Source organism: Cyprinodon tularosa, unplaced genomic scaffold, assembly GCF_016077235.1.
Source record: "Cyprinodon tularosa strain WSP-4 unplaced genomic scaffold, ASM1607723v1 ctg29, whole genome shotgun sequence".
Classification (NCBI taxonomy): domain Eukaryota; kingdom Metazoa; phylum Chordata; class Actinopteri; order Cyprinodontiformes; family Cyprinodontidae; genus Cyprinodon; species Cyprinodon tularosa.
In genome coordinates, this window is record NW_024038996.1 from 1,590,903 (window position 1) to 1,606,420 (window position 15,518).

General features: G+C 40.1%; 1 protein-coding gene across 3 annotated transcripts; it reads right to left on the bottom strand.

The window, feature by feature from the left end:
- Positions 1 to 1,399: 1,399 nt before the first annotated feature.
- ralbp1 (ralA binding protein 1) lies at positions 1,400 to 15,105 on the bottom strand. Of its 3 annotated transcripts, none has more exons than XM_038290835.1 (11): positions 15,038 to 15,105; positions 12,582 to 12,884; positions 10,828 to 11,259; positions 9,403 to 9,752; positions 8,048 to 8,209; positions 4,061 to 4,192; positions 3,647 to 3,757; positions 3,437 to 3,558; positions 3,245 to 3,365; positions 2,443 to 2,747; positions 1,400 to 2,343 (listed from the first exon to the last, which is right to left on the bottom strand). In XM_038290835.1, the coding sequence occupies exons 2-11, from the start codon at positions 12,829 to 12,831 to the stop codon at positions 2,304 to 2,306; spliced, it is 2,025 nt and encodes a 674-aa protein (XP_038146763.1). In that variant the 5' UTR covers positions 12,832 to 12,884; positions 15,038 to 15,105; the 3' UTR covers positions 1,400 to 2,303. The 3 variants fall into 3 exon arrangements, with proteins under 3 accessions (XP_038146763.1, XP_038146762.1, XP_038146764.1); XM_038290834.1 differs by having other exon boundaries at positions 14,974 to 15,104; XM_038290836.1 differs by having other exon boundaries at positions 1,400 to 2,747; positions 14,974 to 15,104.
- Between the last annotated feature and the right edge of the window lie 413 nt (positions 15,106 to 15,518).

Below are 15,518 nucleotides of genomic sequence, written 5' to 3' on the forward strand. Positions count from 1 at the left end.
TTTCATATCAATAAATACCCTAAAAATTTAGGCTTTAGTTGACAGATTAATTTAAATAAATACGGTTTTGACACGAATCGAGCCACATTTGAGTCAATGATCACTAAGCACCCAAAAAACGCACATATTTTATTACATTTTAATCAGGTTGGTGTATCACTAATCAAGGCATTTGAGCACTCATATAGTATGTGGTTATGCTGCTGCAAATTAAGTTTTTTTTTTTTTTATTAAGTCTAATTTTCCATTTTCTAAGATGAAAAAAAAAATCAAAAGAAATGTCACCAAAAATCAAAATTTTTGTATTTTTAATAAAAATTCAAGGTGTTACAAAGAGATGAGAATAGTAGATGAATTCTACTCAAATATTACAATGATACCATCTGCATTAATATTTATACAGGATTAAACTTACTTTCAGTAAAAGTGTAGTTAACTTAAAGGTACAGTGGAGGATTTTCATTAATTTTTTGAAGAGACCCGCCCTCTCCACTTAAAAAGCAAAGAAAAAAGTACATGCACAACCCTGCACCTGCTCCCAGACGGGAACGCCTATAAAACGTGTGCAAGAACCCTCTTCTCCTCATGCACGCTCTGTTTAAAAGTTGCTGTTTGCATCGCTCATACAAGCTTATTTTCCAAAAGATTTGTAATTTTTTCACTGTCAGACTCACCGCCGGTAAGTGAAAATGGGGATGAGCACGTACGACGGACTTACGTAAACATGTCAGTGTCACCAGAATGATTGACAAATAGGAGCACCATTTATTTGGATGATCTACCCAGAAAAAGAACATCTTCCACTGTACCTTTAAACTTTAGTCACCCCTAGCATAAGTGTGGCAACTTGATAAACAAGTTATAAGTTTGCTGAAGCGTCTTTTTAATAATCGAAGTTGGAAGTAAGTCTATAGATATTGTTTGTTTCATTATCAAATGCTGCAGAAAATGAATCAGTAATACTCAGAATATTTTTAGCATTTGAGGCTGTTTTTTGAGTTGTTTTAGTCTTAGAGTAATGAGATTATTAACAAGTCACTGTTGAATCAGTAACTCCGACTAGCTTAAGAAAGAATGTCACACAGAGCTCTGGATTTTGTTCCTTTCCTGTGCCTCACAAAATGAAATAATCCAATCATCTTTGTCTAATATTATAGTTCTTTGGTGATTTATGTGAAAGCATGATACTAACTTACTTTACACCACAGGATGCCTTAACAAAAAATAGCTTTCATACTTTGCTTTTCTGGCTGAATTTTGGCAAACTTAACCAATATCTTAAAAGTCAGTCAACACCCTTAAATCAATATGGGACAAAGCATTTAAATAATGCGCCTTGAAGAGTGCAAAGTGCGGACGACTTTAGAACTAAACTTTCAGGCCGTGAGCAACACAGAGATTCAGATCAACACTTTATTCTTCACAGCATTAGTCTGACTGCAACAGCCTGCTACAAAAGCTCCAAACATGTAAAAGTAACCTAAGGAAAAGCTTCGGTGCCGGTTTCAGTCACACGATTAATAAAGTTCAAAGCCACGCTAGAATTATCAGCAACGATATACAAAAATCAACACATAAAAAAAATACAACCGCAAAATATATGTTTTTTGCAAAGTTGTTATAATATGCAATAAAGATCTTTGAAATTGCTTTTAAACAATGACAGCTTGGAGGATCGTTCATGAAATGATGGAACAATTTCACAAATTTATAGTATAATGAATAAAACAAACTGCAATCAAATAACTTAGAAAAGCCTTGGGCAGTTTTCTCTCACATTCCTCATATAACATTTCCACAGTGTGTTACATCAATATTAAACCTCCACGTTTCCTTGTGTGAAAACGAGGGAACGGGTGAGTGCACTCGTCTACATTTTGCTGTGATGGGATTTTATTTTTTTCCTCAACTTTTCATTCATCACATATGTGTCACTAAAAAGCTATAAATTAAATCAGGGCACATCTTAAGCAGTTTATATATATATTATAGATAGAATGATCATTTAAAATATACATATAGACCAATCAAAAATCCTCTCGGAGCTTTCTTCTGCATTTGCATCTCTTTGTCGTTTTGAGTTATGGCACAGTGGTCGGTGATGTCAGAGAAGAGGGATGAACTAACTGATCTACAGCAAAGTTATGTTTGGTTATAATTTATTGGTTGAACCGTCGGTGAAAAATAAACTCTAACCCCCTCCCTTCATGAATCCCTTCATTGTCACCCTCTCCACCTCCTTTAAATAGGCTTGGCACAGCAGATTTGAATAATATGGTCCCTGGGAGTCCCCTCAGAGGTAGCTAGTCGTCTGCTACAGCTGTCATTCTGTTTCTAGGTTCTCTGGGGAATGGAAAACAAAGTCAGGATGCCACAGAGTATACAGAAGATGTTCATGACAAGTGAAGTAACCATCTACGCCAAGTATAGCAGCCATCTCACATGTTGGTGTCTCTCCTGTCTTTGTTTGGAGAAGGTTTTGAAGGATCTTTGGGAGCCTTCCCGTTGGTTGGAGCGGGAGCGTCTGCAGCGGCAGCCGCAGTGGAGGCTGAACGTTTCGTCTGTTCCTCGCTGCGGGCCTCCGGGCTCGGCTGGCTGGCAGGAACCTGCTCGGCTGACGGAGGGACGGTTAGTTCCTGCTGCTGCTGCTGCTGCTTGTGGCTCTGCAGCAGGCGGAGCTGGACTCTGAGCTCCAGGATGGCTTCCTGCTCCTCATGGATAGCCTGGTTCAGATGAGTGTTTTTGTTCTGGAGGGAAATGGCAGGAAGTCATGACAGCTAAAACATGAAAATAAATATAAACTCGGAAAAGTGTTGTCTCCCTTTCTCCTAATTTGTCTAATTAAATCCAATTTACAGGAGTCAACTAATTAGAGTGTATCTGATTGAAATTTAAGAAAAAAGGAGAATATTAGTGAACGATCATCAGAAAGCAGCAGAAAGCTGTGGAGGAGGCAGAGTTAATCTATTGTTAGGACTTCATAGAGCAATTACAGGTCTCAGTCACAGGTCATGGTTCTTCAACAAAATAATGACCCAAAACAGATAAAAACAGCCAAGAATGGCTAAGAAGAAAACATTGGACTATTCTGAAGTGGCCTTCTATGAATTAAGACCTAAACCTTATTGAGCAGAACCAAGTCATTTCTGTATCTATTATGGAATTTTCCTTAACTGAATCCTTGCAACAATTTTTGTGCACGTGTGTAAAATCAGACGGTTAAACCATCCCGAATGTTTCTCACCTCTAGTTCCTCATTTTGTTTCTGCAGGTCTTCCAGTATCATCTGCAGTTCTTCCTCATCCTCGCTCTCACTTTCACTGTCAGAGGAATACTCCTCAGTCTCACTGCGACCCTGCTGCCGACTGATGAGGAAGACAACATTGTTACTACGTTATAATCACAGCTTTGACGCGACTCTCCACCCTCCTCTTACCTCTGGATGTCGGCGATTTCTGCCCGCAGCCTCTCAATTTCTTCCTTTTCAGTGGCGATCTGTCTCCGTAATACCTGTTCAAGAGCGATCAGCTCCTCCTGCTCTGTCAGAATCTCATTCTCCTGATCACCCAAATGAAGTAGTGCAGAATTAAAACACTGAATTTACTGTTTTATAAGGATTTAATTATGTTATGCTTGAATAATTCACCTGTGCTAAGAGCAGGTTGATGACTTCCTCCTCATTCTCAGTCATTTCCTCTTTGGACACATCTTCCTTGGAGAGACTGGCTATTTCTTGTGCTATCTTAGTCTCACACTCCTAAAACCGAATAAAAGTAAAAAAGACACAAAAGCTGTCAACTTATATTTAAGTTTTTTTATACTGTACATCAGATGTCTAGAGTAAAAGAAGTTATTATTCATCTTTAGTATATTTATAAGTCTGTATGTGAATCCCTTACCAACAGACTTTATACAGGTACAGAATTAGCAGTCTCATCGTATTTCAATTACCTAATAGATCTGTTTAAAACAATTAAATCTGAATCTCTATAAAATGGGTTCTAACTCAGGTAAAAGTCTGTGATGTTTCCTGCTGTTTTATGTTGTACGGGGACATTACCTGCCGTTTGGCCTCCCTCAGCTTTCGTTTGAGAGCAGTCAGGATTCTCTGAACCTCCCAGAGTCGCTCCTCCTTGGACAGGTCCTTCACACCTGCCTGCAGGTCTCTGTGCAGGCAGTTCAACAGGAACTCCTGAACACAGACATGTCCTTGTCAATGCATAACAAAGATTAATGAGCTCCAAAGATATGGAGCAGTCAGACATTTACCTTATTTTCCAGACTAAAAGTCGCATTTTTATTTTTTTATAGATTGGCCACGGGTGCGACTTATACTCTGGGGCAACTGTGTGAAATTATTAACAAAATCATTATGTAATTTCACATGTTAATCTCACACTAAACCCCAAGAGGGCGCTCTAGGCCTATGTTGATAACTACCGTATTTTCACGACTATAAGGCGCACTTAAACGTCTTTTTTTTCCCTCAAAATGTGCGGTGCGCCCTATGGTGCGGTGCGCCCTATGGTGCGGTGCGCCCTATGTGTGTTGTAACTGCGACTTTTGAGACCACCTCATTGAGGAGATGATGAAAGAGTGGCTGAATGTAAGGAGACCAGGTGTTTTTTTTCCACTCATCACCATTAATCTGTGACTCCATGCGTGCCCATCTCACAGCTGATGTGAAAAACATGGGGAAACAAATTAACGCTGTGCTCGCTGTTCAACCGCTCGACATCGGTGTGAACCGGACCCAGCAGGTGCAGCAGAAGCAGCGAGTTTACATGCAAAGTCAATGGTTGACGCGCGTATAGGCGCAGCAAAAGGTCCCCAGCGCGTTTTGGTGCAGCACGTCGGGAGCGTTTAAGCATCTGATGCACCGCCAACGCGCTGCTGCTGCTCAGATTGAAAAATTGAAGTTTTGCTGCTGGACGCGCCGCATCAACCAATCAGAGAAGCTGATCTGGGAGCTGCCAGCGAGACAGACAGCGCTCTGATGACATATGATATTAACGCAAATGAAAAGGCTGGGTGAACGCTGTGCTCGCCGTTATCCCGGGGGTCTGACAAAGGAACTTCCACCGCTCGACATCGGTTTGAAGCGGCCGTTCACAGTAAGGCTGCGAGCGGCGTGGGAGCGATGGATGACAGACTGAGACCACAGTTTCATGATAAATGGAAGGCAGCGCCGGGCAAGTTACGCCACCGTTTGCGGATGGATTGTAGATGGACTGTGTCTGCTGGCTCTGTTGTTCAAGCTTTCGCAAAAGCCGGCATTATTTCTGAGGAGCTGCGCTGCACGGAAAGTGACTCTGACAGCGAAGAAGGGGAAACTGGCATGTCTGATTTAGCGCAGCTGTTTTATTCAGAGGAATGCTGAGGATAACAGAGGATGATGACTTTGATGGGTTTGATTAATACTTTGTAATAAATACATGAATAAAGCACAATCATACTCAGGTTTGCTCCCGCTCTATTTTTCTCCCTGAAAGCTTAATTCAATGGCAGCCTCTGAGCGCGTCTCCTCCGCTTCACCGCGGTGGCTGGCAGGTGTTTTTTCATCTAAATAATCTAAATCTTGCAGCTATATTTGCTGTGATCAGTGGGAATAAATAAGTATAAATATGTTTTTAAGTGAGAAAGGCCACCTGAAAACTTAATAATTGCAGTCAATTCATCCAGATTATCTATTTCTGTCGGAGGCGCTCAGACCCCCACATACCAGCGGTGCGCTGACAGGAGAAATCCTTTCGTTCACCGCGGCTGCTGGCAGGTGTTTTTCATCTAAATAATCTAAATCTTGCAGCTATATTTGCTGTGATCAGTGGGAATAAATAAGTATAAATATGTTTTTAAGTGAGAAAGGCCACCTGAAAACTTAATAATTGCAGTCAATTCATCCAGATTATCTATTTCTGTCGGAGGCGCTCAGACCCCCACATACCAGCGGTGCGCCGACAGGAGAAATCCTTTCGTTCACCGCGGCTGCTGGCAGGTGTTTTTCATCTAAATAATCTAAATCTTGCAGCTATATTTGCTGTGATCAGTGGGAATAAAGTAGTTTTAATATGTTTTTAAGTGAGAAAGTCCACCTGAAAACTTCATAATTGCAGTCAGTTCATCCAGATTATCTATTTCTGTCGGAGGCGCTCAGACCCCCACATACCAGCGGTGCGCTGACAGCAGAAATCTCTTCATCAGCAGCCTGTAGGCTGGGCAGCCTGGGGTTCACCGCGGCTGCTGGCAGGTGTTTTTCATCTAAATAATTTTAGCTGCAGCCTGCAGGCACCAGGATACCGGCAATAAAAGCGAACATATTCCGTCAGCAGGTTTCAGGATTTTAAGTTAATTTAGGAGTGATCACAGCGCTGTGTCATCTGTCTCACGGCCAGCTGCCAGGTTTGATTAATACTTTGTAATAAATACATGAATAAAGCACAGTCATACTCAGTTTTGCCCCCGCTGTATTGTTAAATACGCAGTAGAGGTATTTAAAGGTAGTAGAGGACTTGTACCTGTATATAAAAAACGCGCCCTATAGTCCGGTGCGCCTTATGTGTGTGTTAAATACAGAAATGGGACACATAACTGAGAGTGCGCCTTTTAGTCAGGTGCGCCTTATGGTCGTGAAAATACGGTAAAACATAGGAGTTAACTTATAAAAAACAACTGAGAAGAGCTAAAAAAAAAAAAAAAGGCACCAAAAAGAAAATCATATTCTGCAGATTACAAGCTGTAAGAAGAAAAATATGCAGCTGAAAACGGTAATCCAACAGCAGAAAGAAAGTTTGGAGTTAACAGAGTTTTTTATAAGTGACACAGAGGATGAAGCTTTCATTGCATTTAGTAATTTGGAATGACACTGATGGTTTGATAAACTTGTTAGCATGTTATTTATGCTATAGTTGAATATCTTTTAATATGTTAACATACCAGGTAGATTCTCGGTTCGTTGTTTATGCACCATGTATTATTATATTACTAATGACATTAAGTTATTGGTTGCCCTGAAATATCTACTGTTTCCACAAAAACTAAAGTAGACTATAAGCTCCTTGTATTGTAAATTTAATGGCCCGTCTAACTGTGACTGGCAGAGGGGGAGAGGTATACGGGAGAGAGGATATATTTGATGAACCATCAGATTTAATTTGGTCCAATGGAAAAAAAAACATTCTGTACGTGTGCAAGAAGAGTCAAATTTGAAATAAAACAGATTTCAGATTTTCAGAGATCAAAGGCATCCTTTAAACCTGCATTTGCAGCCAGAAAAAACAGCCTTATTCTCCAATGGATCAGCTTCTCAAGTATCAGTGGTTGGAGCAAAATCATTTGAACTCTACAGCATCATCCATACTAGCGAGGACCAGTTCTATAGTGTGGCACCCATATTTGAACTATTATAGACCTATATTAGACCTCTCCCTCACTACTTTAAAAGGACTTTATTCATGATACAAGTTGTTCATAAATGGGTCATTTTCGATGTAGATACAAACCACCACTTCCTGTCTTTCAGAGCTGTGGTTGTATTTGTTTGCTAGACAAATAAAGAACGTCTGACACTGTAAACTACCTGTCCTTTTTGTTAGCATTTTTATCTGTATGTGTTTTATTCAACTATAACTAATGAATTGATGGCTTTATTAAAACTCTACACCACATTTTCTGTAGCTACAACCTGTTTTTAAAGTCCTTCATAAATAAGACTGTCATCGACATCTTTTCTATAAAAAATAAACAATAATACACGCAAAGCCGCTGACATTAACACAATTTTAAAGAGTTACTGATACATATAAGTGAAGCTATAGATGATGATGTGCAGGAGAACTGCTCAGTTTCTTAGAGGACCCTAATTAAGCTTTAAAAACGGTAAAACAGCTGATTAAAATACAACTTCTAATAATCATAGATTTGTTTGTTTTTTAAGTTTCACATAAACGTTAAAAAAAGTGGGGGGAAAAAAAAACAAAAAAAACACCGAACTCAAGCTTCTGAAAAAAAAGGGGGAGTCAAAAACGCTCACTGCTGAACTGAAACTAACCTGCCGCCGAATTTCCTCCTTGATGTTCTCCTGGGTCTCGGGCAGAGCTGGCATTGTTGCCATGTTGGACCAGCGGAGAGGTCGCACCACCGGCTTCAGGACGACGTCACCAAACAGCTCTTTCACGTGGGTAAAGAAGATGTAGAGGACGCGGTTTCCAATCTAAGAAGGAAGGAGAACTCATCAGCAGAGTGAAAGGGGCATAGAGCAGGAAAAAACGGTTTCCACCCTGAAAGGTTTTTGGAGCAGATTCTCTCCAACAGATTCCTGTGTGTTTACTTGCCCTCATTACACTGATCCTGGATTCCCTCATGTTTATCTAACAGATGTGTTTCTGGCTCACGATAAGTGGAGTAGCCGCAGAGACGACTCCTATGGGGATAAATTAGCTGCACTTAACTAGGCCAGGGTGTCAAAGATGAACTCAGTGTTTGAACCACAAAAAACTGGCAGGGCTGGTTGCTATGGGAATGCTCAGTTTTCCTACTGACTTTTCATGATGTCACATTTTCAGAATTTCTCAGGTTTGGAATCCTACAAATCTCTGCTATACACTTATACCTTAAGCATATTTCTGATAGGGAGGATGGATGGATGGATGGATGGATGGATGGATGGATGGAAGGGTGGATGGATGGATGGAAGGAAGGAAGGAAGGAAGGAAGGAAGGAAGGAAGGAAGGAAGGAAGGAAGGAAGGAAGGAAGGAAGGAAGGAAGGAAGGAAGGAAGGATGGATGGATGGATGGATGGATGGATGGATGGAAGGAAGGAAGGAAGGAAGGAAGGAAGGAAGGAAGGAAGGAAGGAAGGAAGGAAGGAAGGAAGGAAGGAAGGGTGGATGGATGGATGGATGGATGGATGGATGGATGGATGGATGGAAGGAAGGAAGGAAGGAAGGAAGGAAGGAAGGAAGGAAGGAAGGGTGGATGGATGGATGGATGGATGGATGGATGGATGGATGGATGGAAGGAAGGAAGGAAGGAAGGAAGGAAGGAAGGAAGGAAGGAAGGAAGGAAGGAAGGAAGGAAGGAAGGAAGGATGGATGGATGGATGGATGGATGGATGGATGGATGGATGGATGGAAGGAAGGAAGGAAGGAAGGAAGGAAGGAAGGAAGGAAGGAAGGAAGGAAGGAAGGAAGGAAGGAAGGAAGGATGGATGGATGGATGGATGGATGGATGGATGGAAGGAAGGAAGGAAGGAAGGAAGGAAGGAAGGAAGGAAGGAAGGAAGGAAGGAAGGAAGGAAGGAAGGAAGGAAGGAAGGAAGGAAGGAAGGAAGGAAGGAAGGAAGGAAGGATGTGCCCATATTCAGCCAGACTACATGTCCTGCTGAAATAGAGTTCTGCTGCTGACCTGTATGGTCGGGTTGAGGACGATGGAAATATTCTGGATGTTCATTTTGGTGTCTGCCTCCCTGGTGATGACGTGGTCCATGTGCGTGACGAGCCAGGAGAGGAGCAGCCGGCTCTGTGGAGGCACCTCGGCCAGCAGCTTGTGAAACTCTGAGACCTTCTCTGCCTCTGCCGGCCGACCGCAGGCATCCTCGAAGCGCTGAGCCAAGTCTCGACCAAGGAGGTTCTCCGGCAGCTCGCGGAGGTACTGCTTCAGCAGGCTGGCAACGGTGTGGGGGTCGTACTCCTCCAGACAGGGACATTCCTCCCTGTCGTAAGAGGCTTTCAGCTCATCCACCTTGGACTTCATACCTGGTAAGGGGAGATTAGGGGGGATTTATGTTTGCTGTTGTCTAAAAAGATTAAGTAAAATGCAGTGGCGACTGGCCAATAGAGGGCGCAAAGGCGCCGCCCCTCTCACCAAATGACCTTGATTAAGACATTAAAAAGCAAATAAAATACTTAGTTTTTTTTTTTTTTATACTTCAAAATATATTGATACGTTTTTAGATGTGAAAGATAAATATTTAATATTTAATGACATGTAAAGCTGTTTTGTTTTTCATGAAATTGGTGATGTTTGGCCATTAATAAAAATAATAATAATAAATTTTATTTGTAATGCACTTTACACAAGTGCTACAGGTCAAATCTTCATAGAAGGGTAAAATCAAAATTTAAAACTCAAAAGCGCTTGAAAAAAGTTATGAATAAAATAAATAGCATATTTGTAAAATGTCAAAAGTCATACATCCTGCTAAAAAGAAATGTTTTTAATCCTTTATTAAAAGTTTGAATTTACTCTTAAAGTAGCTCCCCTTTAATGCAAAAGATAGGAGCATACCGAGACGCAGCTCTCCTGCGCCCAGAGCTTAAAGCAACTTTATTTGCACACCACCTTCAGTCACAGTCGTCTGTTATAAAGTGCGGCTGAATGACAGGTTTATATCATTTATTTTAACAACAAGGCTTGGCTAACTGCATGCAGCGAGGTTAACACTTAATTCTGCTTTCAAAGCCTCCTTTTTCAAACATCAGAATCTGACCCAGCATGGATAAAGGCAGGTAGCACATTTCAGTTAATGTTATGTTTTTGTTGTTGGCATCCATGTAAATATACAGGTGTTTTAACTTAGCATACATTTGATTTTCTTTTGGTATACGTCTATTTTGAAGCTATGCCCCCCCCCCCCGGGGAAAACTCCACCAACCACCACTGTTAATATGACATGTTTGATATGTTTGTTCTTTCTACTGTCACCACATGCTTGCTGCTGCAGCGTACTATTCTATTAAACATTTCTGGATATAAATTGAATCCATCTGAGCTCTATATTATGAGATGAATTGTTATGAACCAGTGCTGCATGAAGAACCAGCTGAATACCTGAGACCCTGTAGATGCCCTCACACTTCATCCCATAATTCTCAATGTAGTCCACGCATTCCCGGAAGATGGCGGGAAGCTGGATGCCGTCATACAGTGAGGTCCTCTTCACAGCTTCAGCCAGCGGAGCTCCAAAGATGGGCCTTATAGTGGGAACCTCCACTGGGACCTGCTCTGCATCTGAGGCAGGCTTCTTCTTCTTCTTCTTCTCCTTCCACTGTTTGACTACATCAGCAGCAGTCAGGTCCTTGGACTTTTTATCCTTGGCCTTCTCCTCTTTGGGGCCCTTCTCTTTCACCTTAAAGTCCTTTTCCTTCTTCTTGGAGAAGCTAGGCTTCTTAAACACGTGGATTCCCTTCGAGCGCTTCATCTTGGACGGGCTCTCAGCTTCATCAGCTGAGCTGTCCTCCTGGAAGGCGGCGTATCCCTCAGCTGGAAGAAAAGGCACAAATGGTTAAATCTGAGAGGAGAAAAAAAACTGCAGTGTTCCTTCCTCTTTACTACAGCAGAACTATGAAGGAGGGAAAATAGAAACAGAAGAAGGGTTACGAGAGAGAGAGAAGACAGTAAAGAATGGGGACAAGAAAAAGAGGTCAGCCACTGATTTAGCACAGCTCCCAAAGCACCTTACTCTCCTCTCCTCTCTAAAACAGAGTTTAAATATATTTCCTAAGAGCTAAAACAATCAGCGGACTCTTCTCAGCAGTGTGAACCAGACAGTGGTCAGAGATACACCTTTCACTGGGAACCATCTACCCCCTCCTTCCTCTTCCTGTTCACTAAGGTGGGAGCTAAATCCAGATGTGGAAAAATGAGGATCAAAAGTGGACAAGGGCGGAAAACACAGCCCACGCTATGGGTGGGAACAGGAAGGGAAAGTTGATTTATTTCTTTTCTCTTTTACTACATGTAGTATTCTCCCAAATTGATGATATACATTATGTGCATTTTTGCTGAACCAGCCCTGATTTCTTCTAATGTATTTTCTTCATCTGATTATCAGATCTTCAGGCTCTCTGAAGGTATTTAAAAGTTGTTGTTTTTTTCTGGGGTTTTGCTGCATCTTGTCAATAGATAAAACAGTGACCGAAAAAAGTAATTACAAAAGCACATTTTGATAAGGTGCCATCAGTTATTAAATAATAAGATAGGATAAAAGTATGTTTAATGCAGAATAATCTAAAACATAGTATGTCTCTTCACATGGAGAAAAATCCACTGGTCCTCCCAGAAAGGATTGGACTTCTCTGGTCTTTGCTTTAAAGATCGAGCCTGAGTTTTCCTCTGCTTTATCTACATGCACTGCAAACATAATCCTGGTAAGCCTAATTTTCTTAAAATAAGTTGATTTTCCCTTGATTGGAGCAGATAAGTAATTTTCCAATAGAAGAAAATTCTTTACATTTAAAATTATAAAAAGCAACTCTATTATCTAAATTCAAGTGCATAGTATCTAATAATCCTATTTAATGGCAAAGAATACTCCTTGCATTGGCAGATCATCCTATTAACCTGCTCAACTGAAGGGCAAACACCCTAATTCTTAGAAATGTATATTTATTTTCAGATCATACTTATGAGGTGAATTTATCACTCTAAATGTTCCCAAACCACTTAAAACATGGATTAGGAGGTCATACAATAATGATTGGTTGGATGAAAGGTCATAAATCATCTCATAACTCAACAAATCATAAATCTGCACCTAAATATTTCAATTATCGTTCAACATTTAAAGTAAAGCTACATCTTACTCCTCTTCTCCTTCTTCTTGAACTTATTCTTCTTCTTTCCGTGCTCCTTATCATCATCTGAGACGTAGGGGTCAGGCGGCTCATGGTGGTGTCCATCATGAGGCGGCGATGGTTCGCCGGTGCGGTACAGCCCGGGGAACTTGGTGGGGCTGATCTCCTCGGAGCTAGGGGTACGGGCCACCCCTCCAGGGTGATCGGCCCTGCGCTGCTCTGCAGGGCTGCTGCTGGGGGGCAGGAAGCACTCAGTCATGTCTTCTCTGTCTTTATCCCTTCGCTGTCTGAGACATCACTCCTCCATTGCACCTAAAGTAGCAAAATAAATAAATAAAATAAAAATAGGCTAAAATCCGCAGGGATGCGCATTTTTCCAAACGACGACAAAAACTGATTTCTTGTTATTTGGGTTGAAAGAGCACCTTTAAAGTAACTGAAGAAATCAGAGGAGGGGATTAAAAGAAGTTTTATTGTAAAACATTTTGAATATTCAACAGATTTAATTTAGTTCACGCAACGTCTGGGGATTAATTAAACAAATGACATCAGGATTAGAATAAAATACAGATCTCAATTCAGTTTCCTAGCTCATCCAAGCCTCAGATTGAATCCAGTGCATCATCTGGATCATATTAAAGCCCAGACTTTGTCTACTTCAAGATATCATTTTATTTCTATAACTCGATCAGAGGTGGATCTTCAGGTGAACTCTGGGTCGTTCTCCTGCTTTATAACCAGACCATGTGTTAGCTTAAGGTGACAGACTGATAGCATGAACTTCTTCTGTGGAACAAGCAGAGATTTTTTTTGTCATCTATCATTTTCTGCAACCATTAATAAATATAGAATGGTTGTGTGTCAAACTTTGATTTAAACTAAAACTTTTCTAAAACTCATCTCTTATGTTTAGAAATCGGTTCATGCCATAAATTTTATGGGTTTTAACCCTTTATAGGGCACACAGTATATACTTTCCAAATCAAAACTTCAAACCAATAGTGTTATTGAAATCCAGGACAAGACCTTATTACCTTTGTAAAAATATGTGGATGTCAATGTAATTACAAGAAACGCCAACCTTCCCCCGAATCTATTAAGAAAAATGAAAGTGCTTCTATAAGAAATTAATGAAAAACACTCTGAGAGTGAAAGAAACACTTTTTCTGGGGGTCCAACGTAACCTTAGAGGCATTAATGCTAATACTGGCACTTACATTTTTTAGTTTATAAACCTAAATATAATTCTTAATTAGGCTTATTCCCTTTATAAATTTTCAATTAGCTTTTTACCTTTCTTTCTTGACTTAACTTTTTATTTTAACTTAATTTATAGTAGGTAATACATCATTCATTTATTTGGTCAAATGCGAAAATAAGATGTACAGCCATGTAGCAGTATCTTTGCTGAATGGCTGGATATAGATCTTGTGCTTCTAGACCTCACTGAGGGATGGAGGTTTCCATTTTGAAGGGGAATGCAAGTGATCAAAAAAGGGTTAAGCTGTGTGGTTTAATTGTGGTTGAAGTTTATCTCTAAAAAACATTTTTTAAAGTCCTTTTTTTAAATCAAACACTGCAATGAATACACTTTATCATAGAATTCTGAATAGGAGCTTTACTCAGCTTTTATAGATAATGTGTAGTAAAGCATTAAATCCCAGAGCGTTTTAGATTATTTTAAATAAAATATGACAATCATCCATTGCAACTAGATGATGGTTGCAGCTGTCGCCTCCACCCACCAGATGGGGCGCCTGTCCTTCAAAACAACCATTCAGACTCTTCCCCCATCAAAGATAAAATCATTCATGTATCTAATGCTGAGCAAAGAACAGCACAGTTTGAAACACAGGGCTGTGCCTTTATGCGTTACTATAGCAACGAGTATAAAAAGGAACATGAGCTGCAGTAAAGCGTTTTAGGAAGCAGTTAAAATGACTCTTAAGAGGAAATGTGTTTTAAAGGACTGACCTAACTGTAATATATTAGGTGAATATTTTCCTTAATACAATAGGTTATATAAAACCAGTGTGTATACATATATAATGATGGCTAGACTGCAGAAAGCTACTTTACAGCGTCACATTTACGTATTAAATCTCCCCCTAAAACGATTTTACCCACATTTCTGCTTTATTCAAGCAAACCTAACATTCCTATTTTATCATACTGTTGTCATGATACTTTACTTAGTACTCAGCGGCCATTACTTGGAGCGCTTTTTTTTTTTTTTTTATCTTCAAGCAGACATAAAGTGAAGCTTTGCTCTAAATGTAGAGGGGCCCATCTGCTAACGTTACTTTAGCTAGCAAACAGGTCCGCTACGACAAAAAAAAACGTTCATTTATCTGAATAAAACTTACTGGTTAGCTGAATATATTTAAAAACGGACGCTAACCTTTTTTTTGAAACGGTAACGCGGTTATTCGTGACAGCAGCGCCTGGAAATATAGAAACTTTACCAAATCTTGGTCGACAATCCCACAGTGTAACTTCCGGTTGTGTGTATACTAAATAAACTCTTTGGCGCATGCGTAAAAACACAAGTGCATCATGGGAAATGTAGTTAATAGGGCTGTATGTCCTTTTTCCGCTGTTTGTAGGCTGTCTATGTTTGTAGGGTTTATCTCTAGCTGTAACTTCTGTTCAATTTTAAGATCAGGATGCATTTTTAACACACTTTGTTTTTGCATTTTTTCTGATGAATTTCTTTTTTCATGCACTTTCATCAATCTATTTATGATAGAAGCATATAATATAATAGAATAGAAAATCCCATTATCGTCCCACAATGGGGAAGTGTTGGTCTTTACAGCAGCAAAAAGATTATAGAAAAATGGTCACGCAAATGTGGACCTTAGAAAAGTGTATAAGAATAAAATAATAGTGAAGAGGTAAAAAAAATGATATACTGTACTGTAAAGGGGTTTAACTATATAAATA